This window comes from Sebastes umbrosus, chromosome 22, assembly GCF_015220745.1.
Source record: "Sebastes umbrosus isolate fSebUmb1 chromosome 22, fSebUmb1.pri, whole genome shotgun sequence".
NCBI classification, from domain to species: domain Eukaryota; kingdom Metazoa; phylum Chordata; class Actinopteri; order Perciformes; family Sebastidae; genus Sebastes; species Sebastes umbrosus.
This window is the reverse complement of record NC_051290.1, coordinates 10,508,564-10,526,457: the sequence shown is the minus strand read 5'-3', so window position 1 is coordinate 10,526,457 and position 17,894 is coordinate 10,508,564. Positions and strand designations below refer to the sequence as shown.

Here is a 17,894-nt window from a genome sequence, read left to right as displayed (position 1 = left end):
CTACATTTATTTATTTATTTATTTATTCATTCATTCATTATTTTTTTTATTTTGGCAGGTTCCGTCCTCCATACTACTCCACTACATTTCAGAGGGAAATATTAGTACTGTTTACTCCACTACAATTACTTTTTTATTATATTATTATGAAATTCATTTGGCAGATGCTTTTGTCCAAAGTGACTTATATTGAGTGCTTTCAAACCCTGTAGGATGAAGATATTATCCAAAATTAAAAGTCTATCCCTTTTAAGCTAAATAAGTGTATTCAGTACAAGTACTCAGAGGTTGGTTTTTAAGTTATTTTTCATGCAAGGAAATGGCAAATATTTAATGTTTTCAGCTTCTGAAATGTAATTATTTTAATAAAATTACACTTACAAAACTATTGTACTGACAAAACAAGCATTATGAAGGTGTCACCTTAGACTCTGGGTAATTATGATGGGCAATTTTCTCATTTTTTTACAGACCAAACATAATAAAGAAACATAATAATAAGCAGATTAATCTTGAAAATAATCATTAGACTCACATAAAATAGTAAAAATAAAATAATCTCAACCAGCTGCAACAGTGAATTATCTTTACAAATTCATGCATGGATAATTATAATATAATGATATATAATAACGTAAGTCACAGGGGGCATTTTTTACTTTGCATACCTTACACTAAGTGCATTTTCCTGATTGTACTTAGATACTTTTATTACATTTTCAGGACTTGTAATGTATTTATACGGTGTGGTATTAGTACTTATACTTAAGTAAGGGATCTGAATATTTCCTCCAGCGCTGCAAACCGACAGCTGCACAGCAACCGTACATGTTCAGCACAACTGTTGATGCAATGAAAGCAATGAACTGTTAGTGAAGGAATGCATTGTTCAGTTTAAGATAACAGGAAACTAAACTGAAAGAGCGTTATAGTAACCATTAAAACAACAGATCAAATCACACCCTTTACTTGAAGTCCTTGTGAGCATTTCAAATGAAACGATACTCCTGCAAGAAAAATTACCCGACGATACCAAAAGTCACTTAGCAGTTACATTATGATAATATGCTGAGGCATCAAGGCCAATACTGCACCTCTATATGAGAACTCAGACACACATTAAATGAATACAGGCATGATAATAAGCGGTTGATATAAGACAATTGTGCTTTCAAACAGTGCTTTTCTACCACCATAAGAATTATATTTTCCAGTAGGAATGTCACCTTGATGATGCTACATGTAAATCCACCCACCTACTGTGGGTGTGGCATGTGGCTATATTAACCACCTGTCAGTACATAGTTACAGGTCACAAATATTGAGTGCATGACATGTTCACGAGACTTCAGAGACTTCTGCATTATCTGGAAAAAGGTAAGAAAAATTTTAAATCTGCAAACATGTTGAAGTTTCAGTTAGACTAAAAAGGTACATGCTGTTGAAATATTTTAGTTTCACATACTGTAAATCTGTATCTTGACTCAAAGAGTGCTATATATATATATATATATATATATATATACGTTTAATGATTGTAATGTGGACATTCTCCCCGTGTTAGCGTGGGTTTTCTCTGTGTGCTCCGGTTTCCCCCCACAGTCCAAAGACATGCAGGTTAGGTTAATTGTTGACTCTAAATTGCCCGTAGGTGTGAATGTGAGCGTGAATGGTTGTCTGTCTCTATGTGTCAGCCCTGTGATAGTCTGGCGACCTCTCCAGGGTGTACCCCGGCTTCGCCCAATGTCAGCTGGGATCGATATGTAGCCCAGTTAAAGTTATGCATACATAAATAGTTGTCTGTGATAAATAGGGTTTGTTAAAGGGACTGTTTGTAACTTCTTACACGTATAAATCACCCGGGTTGGTGTCCCATGCACGTTCAGACAAGACTCCAACACAAACTACACAGAAGCACCAAAACCGCAAAGTTCTATCTAGTGAAGCTCGTATTGCAAAACAGTGTTGGCGGCGGTTGGAGGACGCGGCAGAAATAATTGCTGCAGCTCCTCCAGACCAACAGAGGTTTCCCGTGTCTTGTGAAGTGACGGGGCTCCGCAGCGAGAAACGTTATCGTCTCCGACCGGGTACCGGTGTCTCCCTTCTTCCCTCCGGCAGCGGACGGGGGGCTGAAGCAGGAAAAGCCAACACTAGGATCAGCAGTGATTCATGGAGAGACCTTCGTCTGGTCAGCTAACATTACTGCCAAGCAGGTGAAATATAGAGTGATATTGTGGTTTTAGCTGACGTGTGTCGCCTCACTGTTTTGAGCGATGCTCGTTCATGTCTATTGAGAACGAGCACAACCGCGAGCCCGACGCTGACTTTCGTTGACTTAACGGCCACAGGTGTCGCTGTTAACAAGCATTTCTGATTCTTACAAACAGTCCCTTTAAAAAAAGCAAGGTTAAAATAATTTTTTTTCAGTGTGTTAAAATGCTGAATCATGGGATAAAAAATGTTAAGAATGATAGAAAAAAAATGCATATTGCATATGCATTCATGTATTTTTTTATTTTATTTTGTTGAAGCTTTTAATATGATAGAGTGGTATCTTTCTGTGGATCTAATAACGTGTGCTTTGCTTGTTGACTGGCTGGTGTGCGTGTGCATGCAGAGAGAGTGCATGAGGGAGAGAGAGAGGAGGAAGAGCGGAAGAGGAGTTAACGAGGTGATGCTTTCGATTTGGAAGCTAGAGACAACACACAGATAGCTGACACATGCCTCGATGGACTGGTAACATCTCTGGAGGACCACCTAACTACAAAAGAGGTACCACCCTGCTTTATTAGGCACCGACAACGTCGGGCCAGCGAAGGCCCTATTGAAACTGTAGCGTTTATTATTATCCTCCTTCTTTTTTTCCGAAATGAATGGCCTTTTTGACGACCTTAACATGCCCCAAAAGTTGTTAAACTTGGCACACTTATCAGACGCGGTGAAAAATTTTATATTTTAAGGGTCTCGGGCTTGGGTGTTGCAAAATGACTCGCTAGCGCCCCCTAGAGAGTTGAAAAAGTTGAGCCCCTCACTCCAGTTTCACCTACATGTATGAAATTCAGCAGACAGATGTAACATGTGGAGACGCACAAAAAAGCCTCTTGGAGGTATGCCCAAAACTCAACAGGAAGTCAGCCATCTTGAATTTATTGTGCGATTTTCACCCATTTTTAGCGTTTTATAAGGCGTGTACTTTAACGAACTCCTCCTACAGATTTAATCAGATCGACTTGAAATTTGGTCAGGACCATCTTAAGACCTTGAGGATGAAAAGTTGTCAAAATGGTGAGTTTTCACTGAATGACCTGACCATGGCGTGGCGGCCATTTTTGAACCATTTGCCATGAAACAACCCGCCCCAACACGTTAGCCACGTCCCCTTTCATAATTGAACCGTTAACCGTTACCGTTCACCGCATGAACCTCATGAACCGTTTGTCGTAGAGTCTTGTGGGAGGTGTCATATCACTCAGCAGAGAGTGCCTGTTAAGTTGGTATTGTTATCCCCGCCCCCTACACATTAGCCACTCCCCCTTTTTATAACTCATGAACCGTTTGTCATAAAGTCTTGCGGCAGGCATCATGGCGCTCATCAGAGTTTCGGTTTCACTGTGCCTGGCCACGTCAGTCGGAGTCCCGACAGTACCCCCGATGCGCAGGGAGGTGGGAGGGCCCGTTCATCGCTGCTCGCAGCTTTAAGTTTGTTTTTGCTCCTGTTGGAGTGAAGTGACCGCTGAGTTTTTGGTCCCTACGATCACAAGCAGCGAAGCAGGCCTGCAACGATTTGATTTGATATTTTGCCGCACAGTGTGTGTATGATCAATAAGATAAGTTACGGGAAAATATACTGTGGCTATGGTTTAAATACGCATTGTGATTGCTGTTAAGTGAAAACACTTGTTTAAGAAACAAAAGTAAAAACCACACTTAAAGGGACTGTTTGTAACTTTCAGAAATGCTTGTTAACAGCGACACCTCTGGCCGTTAAGTCAATGAAAGTCAGCGTCGGGCTCGCGCTTGCTTGCTCTAAATAGACATGAACAAGCATCGGTCAACACAGTGAGGCGACACACGTCAGCTAAAACCACAGCGAGAACGCGCGCGGTGTGAAGGTGTGAGTGAAGGCAAGCAGGCATAGGAGCAGAGACTCCGGCCACACGCGAGTATGCATATGCGAGCGCGCATGGGATCCCGACCCAGTAGATTTATACGTGTAAAAAGTAACAAACAGTCCCTTTAAGGTTTAAGTTAATATTGTTTTATTTATTTTTTTATTACAATTAAAGTAAGAAATTACTTAATTCTAGGGGTGTGACGAAATATCGTGATATGAAAACGTGACGATATGCATCGTCGAGACGAAAAACTGGATCGCGATATCTCGTTGCTATAAGTAAGTGCAATAAAACGCTGTTATTACACCTGTTCAACAAGCATAAACATGATGAAACAAAGCAACGTTTCGATCTGCGGCTAACAGCGCGTTAGCTCGGCAGCAACACTTTTTTCAGTCATATATTTTCATCATTCAAGTTTTGTTAAAATTATTGTTATAATATCGTATCGAGATCGTGAACCCAATATCGTGTATCATGTATCGTGTATCGTGTATCGTGTATCGTATCGTGAGCTGAGTGAATCGTCACACCCCTAGTATATAGCCTACATAGACTGTGGTGCTTATACATTGTGTTAAAGGGTTAGTATACTCAATTATTTCTATAGTGACCCAAGATAAATAACATTGAGTAAATCAGAGTTACCCTACAGAAGTTAATAGGGGAAAAGAACTCAGGGCCCAGTCTACATACATAGAGGGTAGACGGGCTACAGATAGGATAAGCGGTTAAGGATAATGAATGAATGAATGAATGAATGAATGAACAGTACAGTCCAATATAACATACTTATGTTTTCCACTTTTTTGTTTGTTTTTTCTTGACATTCATTAAGGTACAGGAAACTGAAAATCTGAGATGGCAAATGGACCAGCCCTGTCCACGGCTAAAAGAGGGGAAATTGACATTGGAAACAAAATCAGTGATTCGTTCTCACAGCTGGATGTTCTCTATGCAAATCAGTTTGAAGGAGAGTCTTTCAATCAGGAACTTCTTGATCAGACAGAGGAAAACTTTTACAGAGGGGCCCCACCCAAATGGTTAAACTTTCATATTAGTGAAAAGGCAGAGTCAGAAGGCACTGGGACTCCTTTCATCAAACGAGATGGATATGATACACTTGTGGAACAAATTCGCCAAAAAAGAAAAAACCCGGGAATATCAACCGTTAAACTGTTCCACCAGCCAGGGTGCGGGGGAACCACACTGGCCATGAAGGTGTTGTGGGATTTGAGGAAAACCTTCAGGAGCGCTGTTTTAACAGGCTCAACCTCAGATTCCACACGTGTTGCAGAGGAGGTGGTCCACCTTTTCACAGCAGGCAGTCGAGGCAACCAGAACACTGTGCTGCTGTTGGTGAATGATGAGAAGATTTTGGGAAATCTGGAAGACCACATTAGGACGACGATTGCTGAGCAGAAAATAGTCACCCATATGCCTGTGGTGATTTTACTCAACTGTGTTAGAGAGGATGATGTTCTAAAGAAGGATGACCATGTCGTCCTACAAAAAGTACTTTCTGACACAGAGAAGCAAACATTTTCTGAGAAAAAGAGAGAACTTGACAGAATGTACAGTGAGAAATGCAAACAATTCCACGGCTTTAACATAATGCAAACTAATTTCTCTCAGGATTACATCCAGGAGGCTTGTTCTGTATTCAAAACCGTCAAAAGAGCAAAGAGAACACAGAAGACCCAGCTTGCTGCCTTCCTATCCCTGCTGAATGCCTACGTACCAGGCTCATATCTCCTGGAGTCTCAGTGCCTGGACTTCTTCAAACATGACAGAGACTTTTCTCTGGAGGACAGAATGGAGCACTTTAGCCATCTCATCGTCACCTTCCAACATGATCTAGAATCTGAAAAAAAAGTCTGCATGGCTCACCCTATGATAGCACGGTGCTGTACTGAATTGATGGCTGAGGCAGGTCTGACCAGAAGTGACACAGCAAGAAACTTCTTGACCTGTTTGTGCAGCGATGAGGTTCCTCCATTTTTGCTTGGTTTTGTCAAAGATATGCTAACCAAACGAAGACCCAAACGAAGACCCAAACGGAGCCCAATCACTAGTACCGAGATTGAAGAGGACAAAGAAAAGTATTCTAGGCTGATTCTAGACATTCAAGAGAATGAGGGCGATGAACAGAGCGTATTAGTTCTAGAACTGGCGTCAGATTTGTTTACTCAAAATCCATTTTTTCCACAAGCACTTGCTCGTTTTTATTACATAGAGGTAAAAGACTACAATCTGGCAGAAATGTGGGCAGAGAAAGCAAAGCTAAGAGATCCCCAAAATTCATTTGTTGCTGATACACTGGGCCAAGTCCATAAGAACCATTTGAAGAATTTGAAGCGTCCTTCCAATCCAAGAGAAATTTTGCAACTGGCCACGAAGGCCGTTGACGCTTTCAAAGATGAAGAAAGACTTGCTGAAAATGAACGAGGGATGGACATGAAAGGAGATGGCAATACCAAAGTCTCGACTGTTTTTAACACCAGAGGGCTGTTAGGTTATCTGCAGGTTTGTAACCTTGTGTACGACCTACTTGTAAAGCAGAACGATATTTGGAGAAGAGTTCTCACAAAGAGTGTCTCGTTGGGCTCTGTCCTGGAATCACTTGGAGACAACACACTCTTCAGATTTAACGATCTAATAAACAGCCTCAGAGATGAGATTGAGAGGAAATGTGCATTTCTTAATAAATATCTGACTTATTCGAAGCCTGATATGAAGAAAGATGATCCCAAGTACTTTTCCAAAGGCATCTCAGAATGCTACGGGAATTATGTCGGAAACTCCCCGTCAGACGAGTTCAAACAAAAGGGCGCTGATCTCATCCAGAAGCTGAAACAAAACCTAGCGGACACCTCCGCTGGAGTACTCTCGTGTCTTGACAGAGAATGCACTGAATCAGACCTTAAAGAAATAACTACATGGTGGGAAGAAATCTTTCTACAAAAAGATTCAGTAACGTCTCTGGTCAACTACATCCTCGCTCATATCATGTTAAGAAACATGGGAGCAATGCTTCCTTCTGATTGCCAACATTTAACTGCATTTAAAGAGAAAATGCCTCTGATCCACGAAGATTCACCTGAGCTCCACATGTTGACCCTCCTCCTGTGCTGGCCTACAGATAGTGACGACAAATGTGTCCTTGACCTCAGTAAATTAATTCTGCATATGCGTTGCTCTTATGATCACGCATATGAGATGCACTTTCGATCGAGGTACCTCCGCCCTCTGTTTTTCATTGGAAACGGTCAAGATCTGAACAGAATTGTTCACAGAAAGGTCCTCGAAGAAATGTTTCTTGAGAAAACGAGCAACTGGAGCAACAAGAAGATTTTCAAAGATCCCAAGGTCCAAGCACGCCTTCTCAAAGTCAAAGGGGAGGTGCGAAACTACAGAGTCTATGCAACTATTGGTGGCATATTGATTGAGGTGGACGCAAACTGCCAAAACAGCCTCTGGAGACAAGGCCAAGTTTCCTTTTACCTTGGATTTACCATCAGAGGTCCTGTAGCCTTTGACATCCAGACAAAACCTGCAGAAAAGGACAAGAAGGGTAACATATTATAACTCAAGCATAAATAAATATCTACCTGGCAGAAATGTCAAAAATAGTTCCAGGATTTAGTCTTAGGGCACGTGTCCACCAAAGCGTTTGAGAGCGCGTTGGAGGTGCAGCGTTTTTTCAGCTGAGACGCTTTGATTGCGTCTGGTTGCTATGATACGGAAGAGAATGCTACAACCCAGAAATGAGTTGGGATGATTTCAGCACTTCCGGTTCCCTCGCCTCGAAGTCAATGGGTTTTTGTTAATGGGTTATTAGTTAGATGCCTGCAATAAGGTCTGTGATTTTAACGTTTTGTTCTACTCGTGAATTTTGAAGCTTTTACGTGTCTTAAAAAAGGCGGTTGCTAGCAAGTGGCTAAATAAAACTACAAAACGTCATCACACCAACTCGTCCGCCTTTACAACTTCGTTGTGTATACTCAAACTCATGCGACCGTGGTGTAGATTGTTTATAGCGTAACGTTCGATTTTTACTTCTGGTGATTGCATTCACTCTTCAAAAATCATAACGTGGTCTTCATTCGTGAAAATTATCTTGCTGAACAAAACATGTAAGTATCATAAACGTTTGTTTGCCACAGAGTTTATTTTCTGCAATAATCCAAATCCCAATGGAACAATCCCATTGGTTTATTGTCGAGGGAACCAGGGCGATGCTGACTTCCTGGTTGGTCTACAAAATACGTCACACTGGAACACTCTATATCCGCGGAAACATGTCGGTCGGTACAAGGTGGGGGGCTTGCTCCAGGCTGAAGCATGTAGACGGACCTGTCGGTCATGTGGATTCATGAGATTTTGTGGATGAGGAAACATCTCGGCGAGTATGATCGTTTGGTTCAGATTCAGATCAACTTTATTATCCCACATGGGGAAATGTGTTTGGTCCAGTGCTCCAGACATGAGGACAACATAAAGTCCTCAGTAAAAAAACAAACACAATATACCCATAATAAATCGCTTTTGATCACGTCTTTGTGGTAGGCTATTTGTGCTGACGCCCCTCCTCCACTGTGACTGGACAGCTGGGTAAAAAGTGACAGTGACGAGCGCAACATTTAACCCAAAGTAGAACATTTTTTAACTCTCAACCTGAAAAAAAACCCGCAAAACGTGCAGTTTTCGGCGCAGAAAAGATGCTCTGCACCTCGTCAAACTGTTGGTGTTTTTACCATAGTGTAAATACGCGGCGCTCCCATTGCAAAGCATTAAAGAAATATGCTGGCCTCAGGAAAAAACTCTTTGGTGGACACGACCCCTTATTTTTTTTAGTTCTGTGTGTATTTTGATTAGAATCTTAGAAAATAGTAAGACCGTTCACAGGAAGGTCTGTAGATTATTCAGCTGTGTGTACCACTAATAAAATCCCATTCTATTGTATTCAGTGGCCGTAGAAACCTCAGTGACAGAAAGCTCAGAACCCGAGCAAATAAAACCAGAAGATACCACTAGAGGTAAGTAATATGCAAAAATAAAAATTAGGATTGAGAAATGATAAGATGACTTGTCTAGAACACAATTGCTCAAACAAGTTCCTTGTTTTAGAATTTTAACATATGACTGTTACAACTTCTAGTATTGTTTGCTTCTATCTTCCTGCCTCAGGTCAGCATTTCGTGGATCGCCATCGGAGAGCCCTGATAGACGGAGTGAGCGATACAGGAACCATCATGGATAAGCTCAAGGATGTGTGGTTGACCTCAAATGAGAACTACGAGATTGTGAGATCTTTAAACAACACGCAATACCAGATGTGCGGCATCCTAAAGTGTTTGACTCCAACCGGGAAAGACGCTCTCTATGAAATCCTTAAAGGGATGAGGAGTACGAGGTCTCTGATCGCTGAGCTTGAGAAATCTGATTAAAGGAGCGAAATGTAAAAAAGAAAAAAAAATTGAAACTGGACTAAATGTTATCCATAATGATCCTTAATGTACTGGTCAAACAGCACTTTTAGAAATGGACTTATTCATGTCTGCTAAAGGAATGCTTCTGGTCAATTATATCAGCTGATCGAACGATAACGAAATTAAGCTCCTAAAATTTTTATCATTTGCATAGTATCTGTTTTAAAATTTTGTTTATGGTTCTCAGTGGAAAATTTCTTCTATGTTAATATTCAACATTTTACATAAAGATGGATGACGTGTCTCCACTTCCTCCCACTGTACAAAAGTGAAGCCAATATATCCCAGACACGGGAGCTGCCAGATTGAGATTTTGACGTAATTTGGAGCCAGAGGTCCCAGCTGTCAATAATGACGTCTCACCCCCTTTTTATAGCATCAAATAACTAATTAAACCAAATTTATAAGAAGAATTAACACTTGAACATACATCAGTGTGATAAGAACTACCTAAAATGACAGAAACCATCTTTGGGAAAAATATATTTGACGTGTACTTTGATTTTAGTTTGGCCCATGTCCCATCCGCTAACATGGAGGAGGCGGAACTTATGACCTGTACTGCAGCCAGCCACCAGGGGGCGATTGAGATATTTTGGCTTCACTTTTGGGGAGCTGTCATGTTGTCCATCTTTATTATACAGTCTATATTTTTACATTAAATGTTGTTTGAGTTGTATGTGACTGTTCTAAAGCTTTTGAGAGTACATTTATCTTCTTCAACTAGCCAGAAACTGGCAAAAAAAATGTAAGTAAGTAAGAACACATGACTTTTGATGTTTTGCTGTAATGTGCTTTACTGTGTGTTTGTTTTATTTTATATTTTTGGACCGAAAACCCAACAGGTTTCCTTCAGCTGGATGATAAAACCAGAATAATGTTACATGGATTTAACAAAGTACGTTGATCGTTTTAATATATAATGGGAGTTATTTTTATCCTGTCTCACTGATTTTTTCCCCCTATGTACCACTATCAGTAATTTTATCTTGTCAAGACATTATTAAGGAAAATAGGAATGAGATTGTTTTTATCTTGTGATATCTCTTTTTGATGTGTGTACTCATGGAGATTTTTTTATTTTTTACTTGAAATTATTCAATAAAAGTTGTAATTCTGCTATAAGAAACAAAAGTGTGTTATTGTATTGGTTGTACTTGCACATTCACACACAAATAATTCTGGTGAAATTGATGCAATATATATGAAAATATAAAATGCATAGACTTCTATTGACTCAATAATATATAATAGTCATTTTTTTAACTGTCATTTCGTGAGAGCCTCCTTTTTCCTGGAAAAGGTGTATTTCACCTCATTGTGTCAATGACCAGTTGAGACAAATCCACAGTAATGAGGATCATTCTCAGTGTCCCCCAACTCCTGCAGCTGAATGTTTCTGAATATTTTTTTTTTTTTTTTTAGTTATTTATTTTATTATTATTATTTTTGAACCATGAACCATTTATTTTATTGTAATTTCATCCATAATGAAAGCTGCATTCATCTAATGAGATTTGAACAGTAAGAAAAAGGGCATTGAAGTTACATTGGTCTTATTAGCAGCACTGTATGCTTATGTAGAAACCTCGTGGTTTTCCTGCCTGGACGCAGTCATTTCCTGCTTGTCCAGCCTTCTAATTTCATTTCAATGAGGGATTTCATTTAATTTTGTATTAATGGAGTCATTGTACTGAATTATTGTGTAGATACAAGCTGTCTATTTACAAGGTTATTCCATGAATGAAAGTCATTTTATTTTGCACTTTATGTAACTTTTTGCTGATTTCTATGGCAGCTAAACTGATTTGATCTATAACTTGCCATGTTAAAGGTCCCATATTATAAAAAAGTGAGATTTTCATGTTTTTTTATTATAAAGCAGGCTTAAGTCCTATATAAATACTGTGAAAGTATCGAAACGCTCAATCCACAGGGAAATAAACACAGCCTGTATTCACAAACTCTGCATTTGAAACAAGCTGTCAGGATATCTGCCCATTTGTGATGTCACAAATATACAATATTTAGACCATTGACACAATTTGAAACGTAAACATTCTAAATGTGTCCCAGTTTATTTCCTGTTGCAGTGTATGTGAATGTCATCAGCTGACAGGAAGTACACATGGAACCAAAATGTTGCCTAGCAACGCAATTCTGTTGCAATTCCGTCAAAATGCGCTAAAACGGAGCGTTTCAGACAGAGGGTAAATACAGGCATATTCAGGCAGACAGTATGAGGAAAATAAAGGTTTTTTTTAACATTACAGCATGTAAACATGTTCTAGTAGAAACACAAATTAAAAGTATGAACCTGAAAATGAGCATGATATGGGTCCTTTAAAGTTTGTGTCAATGCAGATTACATGATGTTAACTACAGACAAAACAGATAGATAATTGATACTCATGATATTTCTCTGACCCTGTCTGTTGACAGGTCAGGTTTTTTTCTGTTGGTTTTGTTTTGTGCCTTGGACCTTCCAGTGATGTAGATGGTGAGCTATCCCACCTAGATCTAGAGAGGAGAGACAGAATTTGAAGATATCCTGTGGTCCCTGGAAAGGTCCTGCTGCACTCTGCGCTGTGGTAGGCCCAGTATCTGCAGACACCCTCACACTCAGCCCTATCATACAATTCTCCCTCTTTCCCACACACGTAGAAAGCATAGTTTGTCGAAAAAAAGTATAGTATAGTATGTTACAAAATTAAGGTGAGGTTAAAGGAATACTTCGCCCACAAAATGACCATTTGAATATCAATTACTCACCCCATGTTAGCTTGAATTCTTGAGGAAAACTGTTTTTATTTGATCTTAAAGAACAAAATTGAAGCATTAAATATGACAATGTCTTAAGTTGGGAAAAATAGGCATGGTTTTATTTTCCAGCGGTCACAAAAGAATGTCAAACATGAATGTGTACAGTTTTTTTTAAACGCAAATGATCACCTTTTAACGGCATTCAGTTAAGGAATGCCAGGGAATAAATAAACAAAATCAAACAGTTAACGAGTTGTGACGTCTGTGTCACATACAGTTTTGGAAGTCATTAAGGTCAAACTTGAGAACGTCACATGTCCTTATAGCTCATCTGAGCGATGAGCCCCTCCAGCTCTGGACGGCCCTTGAACCGGGCTTCGAAATCAGCCTTGGTGTGCTGAGATGAAAATAGGGAAGAGGAGAGGTGAAGAGATCATCATTACTTCTGTGTTAAAATACATAATCACAAGATGATTGACATTGCTCGTGGTAAAATGATATTTTTGCTGACTTTAATGTAGATTTGAATGTGTAAACCACTCGGGACTTGCATAATAAATTAGTGTTTAATTTGGGTTCTTATTCATATACACTATATGGCCAAAAGTATGTCTGACCACAACAACCTAAATGAACCTAACCTGAATTTTGACGCAGGTTAACAGGAAAAAAAAAAAAAAAGGATCGTGCTTCAGTATAATGTGGCAGAGATGTCATCATGCTAAACTCACCTCCTTCACAGAGAGCTGAACTCCCTCTGGTTGATTCTTCAAGAGAACGTCCATGAAAACGGGACACAACGTGGCGTTCAGGCTGCTCAACTAGACAAACAACACGGTTCAACGGTCGGGTCTTCCAAATTCCTCAGGAGAACTAGCAGAGCATACAGCAAGTCATCAGTTTTACCTGGACGACTCGCACGTGAGTCTTCAGGACGGCGTCGACGTACATCTTGGTGCCTTGCTCTGGCATTAGCATGACCTCTGTGCTCTTGGTTGGCAAAGCGTAGCTGTGTGAGAAAAACAAACCTTAATATTACTGTTGCTTAGCAGCGGTGTTCTCACGACTTAACCATTTGAACGCCAAGCATATTGTGTAAACGACTTCCCATGTTGTAAAAACGAGTTTCATTTGAAGACACCATTTGTCTCGTTGCTATGTCTATCTTTTGATTGCTTTGTTCTGTTTTATGTTACAGCACTTTGTAACTGTTTTTAGTGCAATATAATTCAAGTTATTATTTTTATTATAATAATAATAATAATAATAATATTCTTTCTGGCTGTATTAAAGAGTTTACTGCTTGTTTTTTTCTATTCTACAGCATGTAATTGAATTGAATTTCACTTTTCATTTCATAAATAAAGTGAGTCCAAGTGATCAACAGCGTGTGACATTTCTTGATTCTTTCATAGAGTTATAAAACATTCATCTTCCGGTAATACTAGGGCTGTCAAAGTTAACAATAATAACGCATTAACGCAAATTTCTTTTAACGCCACTAATTCCTTTAATGCATTAACGCACACTTGTTCTAAATTCATACACTGTATGCCCAGCTTTACTGGCTGATTGTTTCTTGTCAGCCTGCTTTTTCCCCCACATGAATTAACCAATTCCATAACTGGAAAAACTCACATATACAGTTATGGCGTTCTAAAAATCCTTACCTTTCTGCCACTTTGATGCCGAGCCGGTTGCAGAGGTTGTGGATGTACTGGGAGTAATGCTCCACCACCGTCATGTCATAACCCGACACGTTCACATTCAGACTCCCGTATGTTGTATCCGTCTCTGCCATGATCTCTTTCATCTGGTGCTTGTCTTTCTTTTTCTTTGGCTAAAAACAACAACAAAAAAACACAAGTCACTTTACAACGGACATTTTATACCCTGTTATAAATATTATACCACTTTTAAATCAAAATTTCGTCAAAGTTAAAATGATAACACCCTAACGCAAAATCATTTTAACGCCACTGATTTCTTCAATGCATTAACGCAACTTGCGATTTTTAGGTTGTAGCGGGCTCAGTTTTAAAGTTTGAGTGAAGATCACGTGAAACTCTGGATTCAGCCATTAGATCATTTTACAACTTTTAGGACATAATGGTTTAAATGAGGGCAGAATTTGCAGCAGAAATAACAGATGTTTTCCCAACAAGAAAAAAGAGTCTTACCGCTTCTTTAGGTAAAAGATGTCTCCACCTCCCAATCCCGTGGGTCGGCATGGATTTGTATTGTCTTTCGTTTACAGAAGCTGTGGATGAAGAGACAATTTGTCCATTTAAATACATATTCTGTAAACACATGCTACCAGGTTCTGAAATTAGCACCCGCCACCACTCAAATGCGGGTAAATTGTTGACAGTGGTGGATAAAATCATCAGGCCAGTTGTCCAATTCCTTGGCATCTCATGCCTCCGTGTAAATCGATTCCTCTTCAATGCTTTCCAAAAGTTACACATGCACAGAGACGCATACGCACGCCGTATCATGTTTCAGTTTGTTTGGGACCGGAGACACGGCGTTAAGAAAAAAAGCGCTCAAAAGCATGGCGCTACTAAACCTGAGGGGATGCACCTTATTTTTTCCTGATAATGCGACACTGAACAACAAATCTGTGTTGAAATCAGCAGGAGAGTTAGTAATGTTACCTGTTCGAAGCTGCAGGAAAGCAGAGTCCTACTTGGTTAAATGATGGAGCTACTAATGTTAACGGAGGTGCCATTGAGTTATTATTATGATGCGTTCAAACTCTGCTCAGTAAAATGACTATTGGGCGAAGGTAAATTACAACATTATCATGATGTGTTCAAATGTAACCTCGTAAAATGAGTTAATAAATAGTTGTTTGACAGATGTTTTCACAGCAATATAAAATAGATAATAGAGAGGGAATAATGACCTGTTTAACTTCCTAACACTAGCTTTTAAGCAGCTTATAATACATCATTAAAACTACTGATGCCAAGATTGTAATTTGAACACTGGAATTTACCATGCATATGTTTTTTGTGTAAAATATGTGGAACATTGAATGACATCAGATCTAAAATGTACGCATGGATTTCAAAAGCGGCAGATAAAATTTCTGAGTTGCAGACAAAAAAAAAAACTTGCCTGCCACAGTGGCAGGCAGTGGAAAGGGTTAATTTCAGACCCTGCATGCTCCACATCTTGGTATTTGCAAGATAAATTTAACAGGCGAGAGTTTGTCTGATAGCAGTAACACACAAATACAGTATTTTACATGCAAAGGACAAGTTTGATTGTTTCTTTATTCATGGTAGTCTTTTAAATACTCACCCCAAACAGGATGCTGGATGGATGGTGTGGCCCTTTAAATACAACAGTATATGTATTAGTCAGAAACAGTATTAGAAAGAGATGAGTCATATCACCAAGGTCACCAGTAAATACTCTGCATTCATGTGAATAACAAGTTGAAATGTTGTACAGCTGGAACTTATTGGATAGTTATGGTTTAGCATAACTTGGGTCATATTTTTGTAGTATTTTTCCACCGTCAAACAAAGTGGCTCAGAGAAAATCTGTCTTAAAATTTGACTTGACTGCACTTTTCTTGCAGTATGAGATGTTGCCATCTTCCTGAATCTCAGCAGTTACTTTGTTGCATAAAATGTTATCATAACTAACAAAAAAATGGCCAAAACTTTGAAAATAATACCCAAATGTAATAAAATCTTTTAAGTTTTAGGTAAAAATAGTTGTTGATTTTATGAAGGACTACAATGATCACACTCACAATTGAGCCTTCTGTTAGGCCAACATGAGGTATGAGAAGTAAATAAGCAATGCAAAGACTTACCAGCATAATGCAAGTGCTTGACTTAACACAAATCCCTGTTGCGTGACGGACACCTGCAACTGGACAAAACAAAACAACAGCTTCTATATAACATATATTTCTCAATATTCTCATACCTAGGGCCGCAACTAACGATTACTTTCATCGTCGATTAATCTCTCTGTTCAGATTGTCAGTATATATATATATATATATATATATATATATATATATATATATATATATATATAGTATACATTTTCTACTACTTGTATTCAACTACATTTCATATTGTACTTTTTACTCCACTACATTTATTTGATACCTTTAATTACTAGTTACATTGCAGATTCGGATTAATAATACAAAATACAATAAACAAATATATTATGATGTATTATTATGGATTAAGATGAGACTTGACTGCTACCTGGCTGTGTATATAGTAAAAAAAAAAAAAGCCCCACATTCACGAGCTTCAACATTAAAGTAATGTACATAATGCATCGATACTTATAGAAACCAATAATATAATATATATTATTCTGAAATGGACTGTTCAGCATAATGAGGCAGAATATATATAAATATAAATATATATATATATTTATTTATAAATATATATTTATAAATAAATATAAATATATATATATTTATATATATATATATTTATATTTATATAAATATATTTATAAATATATATATATATACATTTATAAATATATTTATAAATATATTTATAAATGTATATATATATATATATATATAGCTACTTTCACTCATGTAAAATCTCAAGTAAACGGTTTGAGTACCTCCTCCACCACTGTCAGTACTAGACATGATTCAGGTATGTTTTTATCAATGGCTACATGATAAAGCTGTAAATCCTCAAGTCCAAACTGGCTCCAGCTTTCCAGTTTGGCTAGCTGATTTTCTAGGAACTAGCGTTATATCAAGTTAAATCTGCACACAAACACGGACAAAGCAGTAGAAATGCCTTTAACTTGACCTAATGTTATAGTAAACATGCAGAGCTCTGTGGAGTAGCTGACAGAAGCAGAGCTGTAGCTGTGACCTCTGTGAAGAAAACAAACTCAATTAAACTAAACTAAACAAAAACAACCTTACCTTTCGAAATACAGCATTCATAGCTCAACGTCTCTCGGTCTATTTAACGGGAAACGGTGTGATTCGGTGAGTTAGTTTACATGTAACTTCAATTACAAACATTCAAAACACATGCTGCTGCTGCTGCTGCTGCTACAAACCGGAAGTACTCACAGGAAGTTAGTCCGTCCGTAATTGTGTCCGTGGTTTGAACACGCCAGAACAAGAATTCCAGAACCGAATTCCAGAACGGAATTCCTCATTTCCTCATATTTCTATTACAGCAGAACGTTATGTAAATTATTTATTATGTGTTATGTATTTCTGTTTGTTAAAATGTAGTAAATGTTTGGTAAAAAAAAAATGCAGAAATTAACACTATTAAATGAGGCTGCTTTTATCCCAGTCTTTTTTGTTTTTATGAAATGAACTCCCTTTAACCCCATCTTATGTATATATGAATTGTTATGTTCTTAATGTATATGTTCTTAATATGCCCTTGTACAAAGTTTTTCCTTTTATAATTGTAATATAACTTATTATTTTAATGGAGCTTCCCAGCAAAAAGCATTTCACTCGATTGTACCTGTATAACCGGGGAGACAA

General features: G+C 38.4%; 2 protein-coding genes across 7 annotated transcripts; one reads left to right on the top strand and one right to left on the bottom strand.

Annotated features, from left to right (window-relative positions):
• Positions 1 to 1,315: 1,315 nt before the first annotated feature.
• LOC119482196 (sterile alpha motif domain-containing protein 9-like) lies at positions 1,316 to 9,656 on the top strand. 4 transcript variants are annotated; one of them, XM_037759625.1, is made up of 6 exons: positions 1,316 to 1,377; positions 2,618 to 2,772; positions 4,954 to 7,113; positions 7,183 to 7,689; positions 9,086 to 9,154; positions 9,306 to 9,656. In XM_037759625.1, the coding sequence occupies exons 3-6, from the start codon at positions 4,977 to 4,979 to the stop codon at positions 9,563 to 9,565; spliced, it is 2,973 nt and encodes a 990-aa protein (XP_037615553.1). In that variant the 5' UTR covers positions 1,316 to 1,377; positions 2,618 to 2,772; positions 4,954 to 4,976; the 3' UTR covers positions 9,566 to 9,656. The 4 variants fall into 4 exon arrangements, with proteins under 4 accessions (XP_037615553.1, XP_037615549.1, XP_037615551.1 ...); XM_037759621.1 differs by having other exon boundaries at positions 4,954 to 7,689; XM_037759623.1 differs by having other exon boundaries at positions 4,942 to 7,689.
• A 2,739-nt stretch (positions 9,657 to 12,395) lies between these two features.
• mrpl48 (mitochondrial ribosomal protein L48) lies at positions 12,396 to 17,505 on the bottom strand. 3 transcript variants are annotated; one of them, XM_037759671.1, is made up of 9 exons: positions 17,463 to 17,505; positions 17,310 to 17,348; positions 16,203 to 16,261; positions 15,680 to 15,711; positions 14,551 to 14,630; positions 14,041 to 14,210; positions 13,277 to 13,379; positions 13,102 to 13,191; positions 12,396 to 12,767 (listed from the first exon to the last, which is right to left on the bottom strand). In XM_037759671.1, exons 2-9 carry the CDS (start codon positions 17,328 to 17,330, stop codon positions 12,681 to 12,683), a joined length of 642 nt encoding a protein of 213 aa, XP_037615599.1. In that variant the 5' UTR covers positions 17,331 to 17,348; positions 17,463 to 17,505; the 3' UTR covers positions 12,396 to 12,680. The 3 variants fall into 3 exon arrangements, with proteins under 3 accessions (XP_037615599.1, XP_037615598.1, XP_037615600.1); XM_037759670.1 differs by lacking the exon at positions 17,463 to 17,505 and having other exon boundaries at positions 17,310 to 17,456; XM_037759672.1 differs by lacking the exon at positions 17,463 to 17,505 and having other exon boundaries at positions 16,203 to 16,255; positions 17,310 to 17,456.
• Between the last annotated feature and the right edge of the window lie 389 nt (positions 17,506 to 17,894).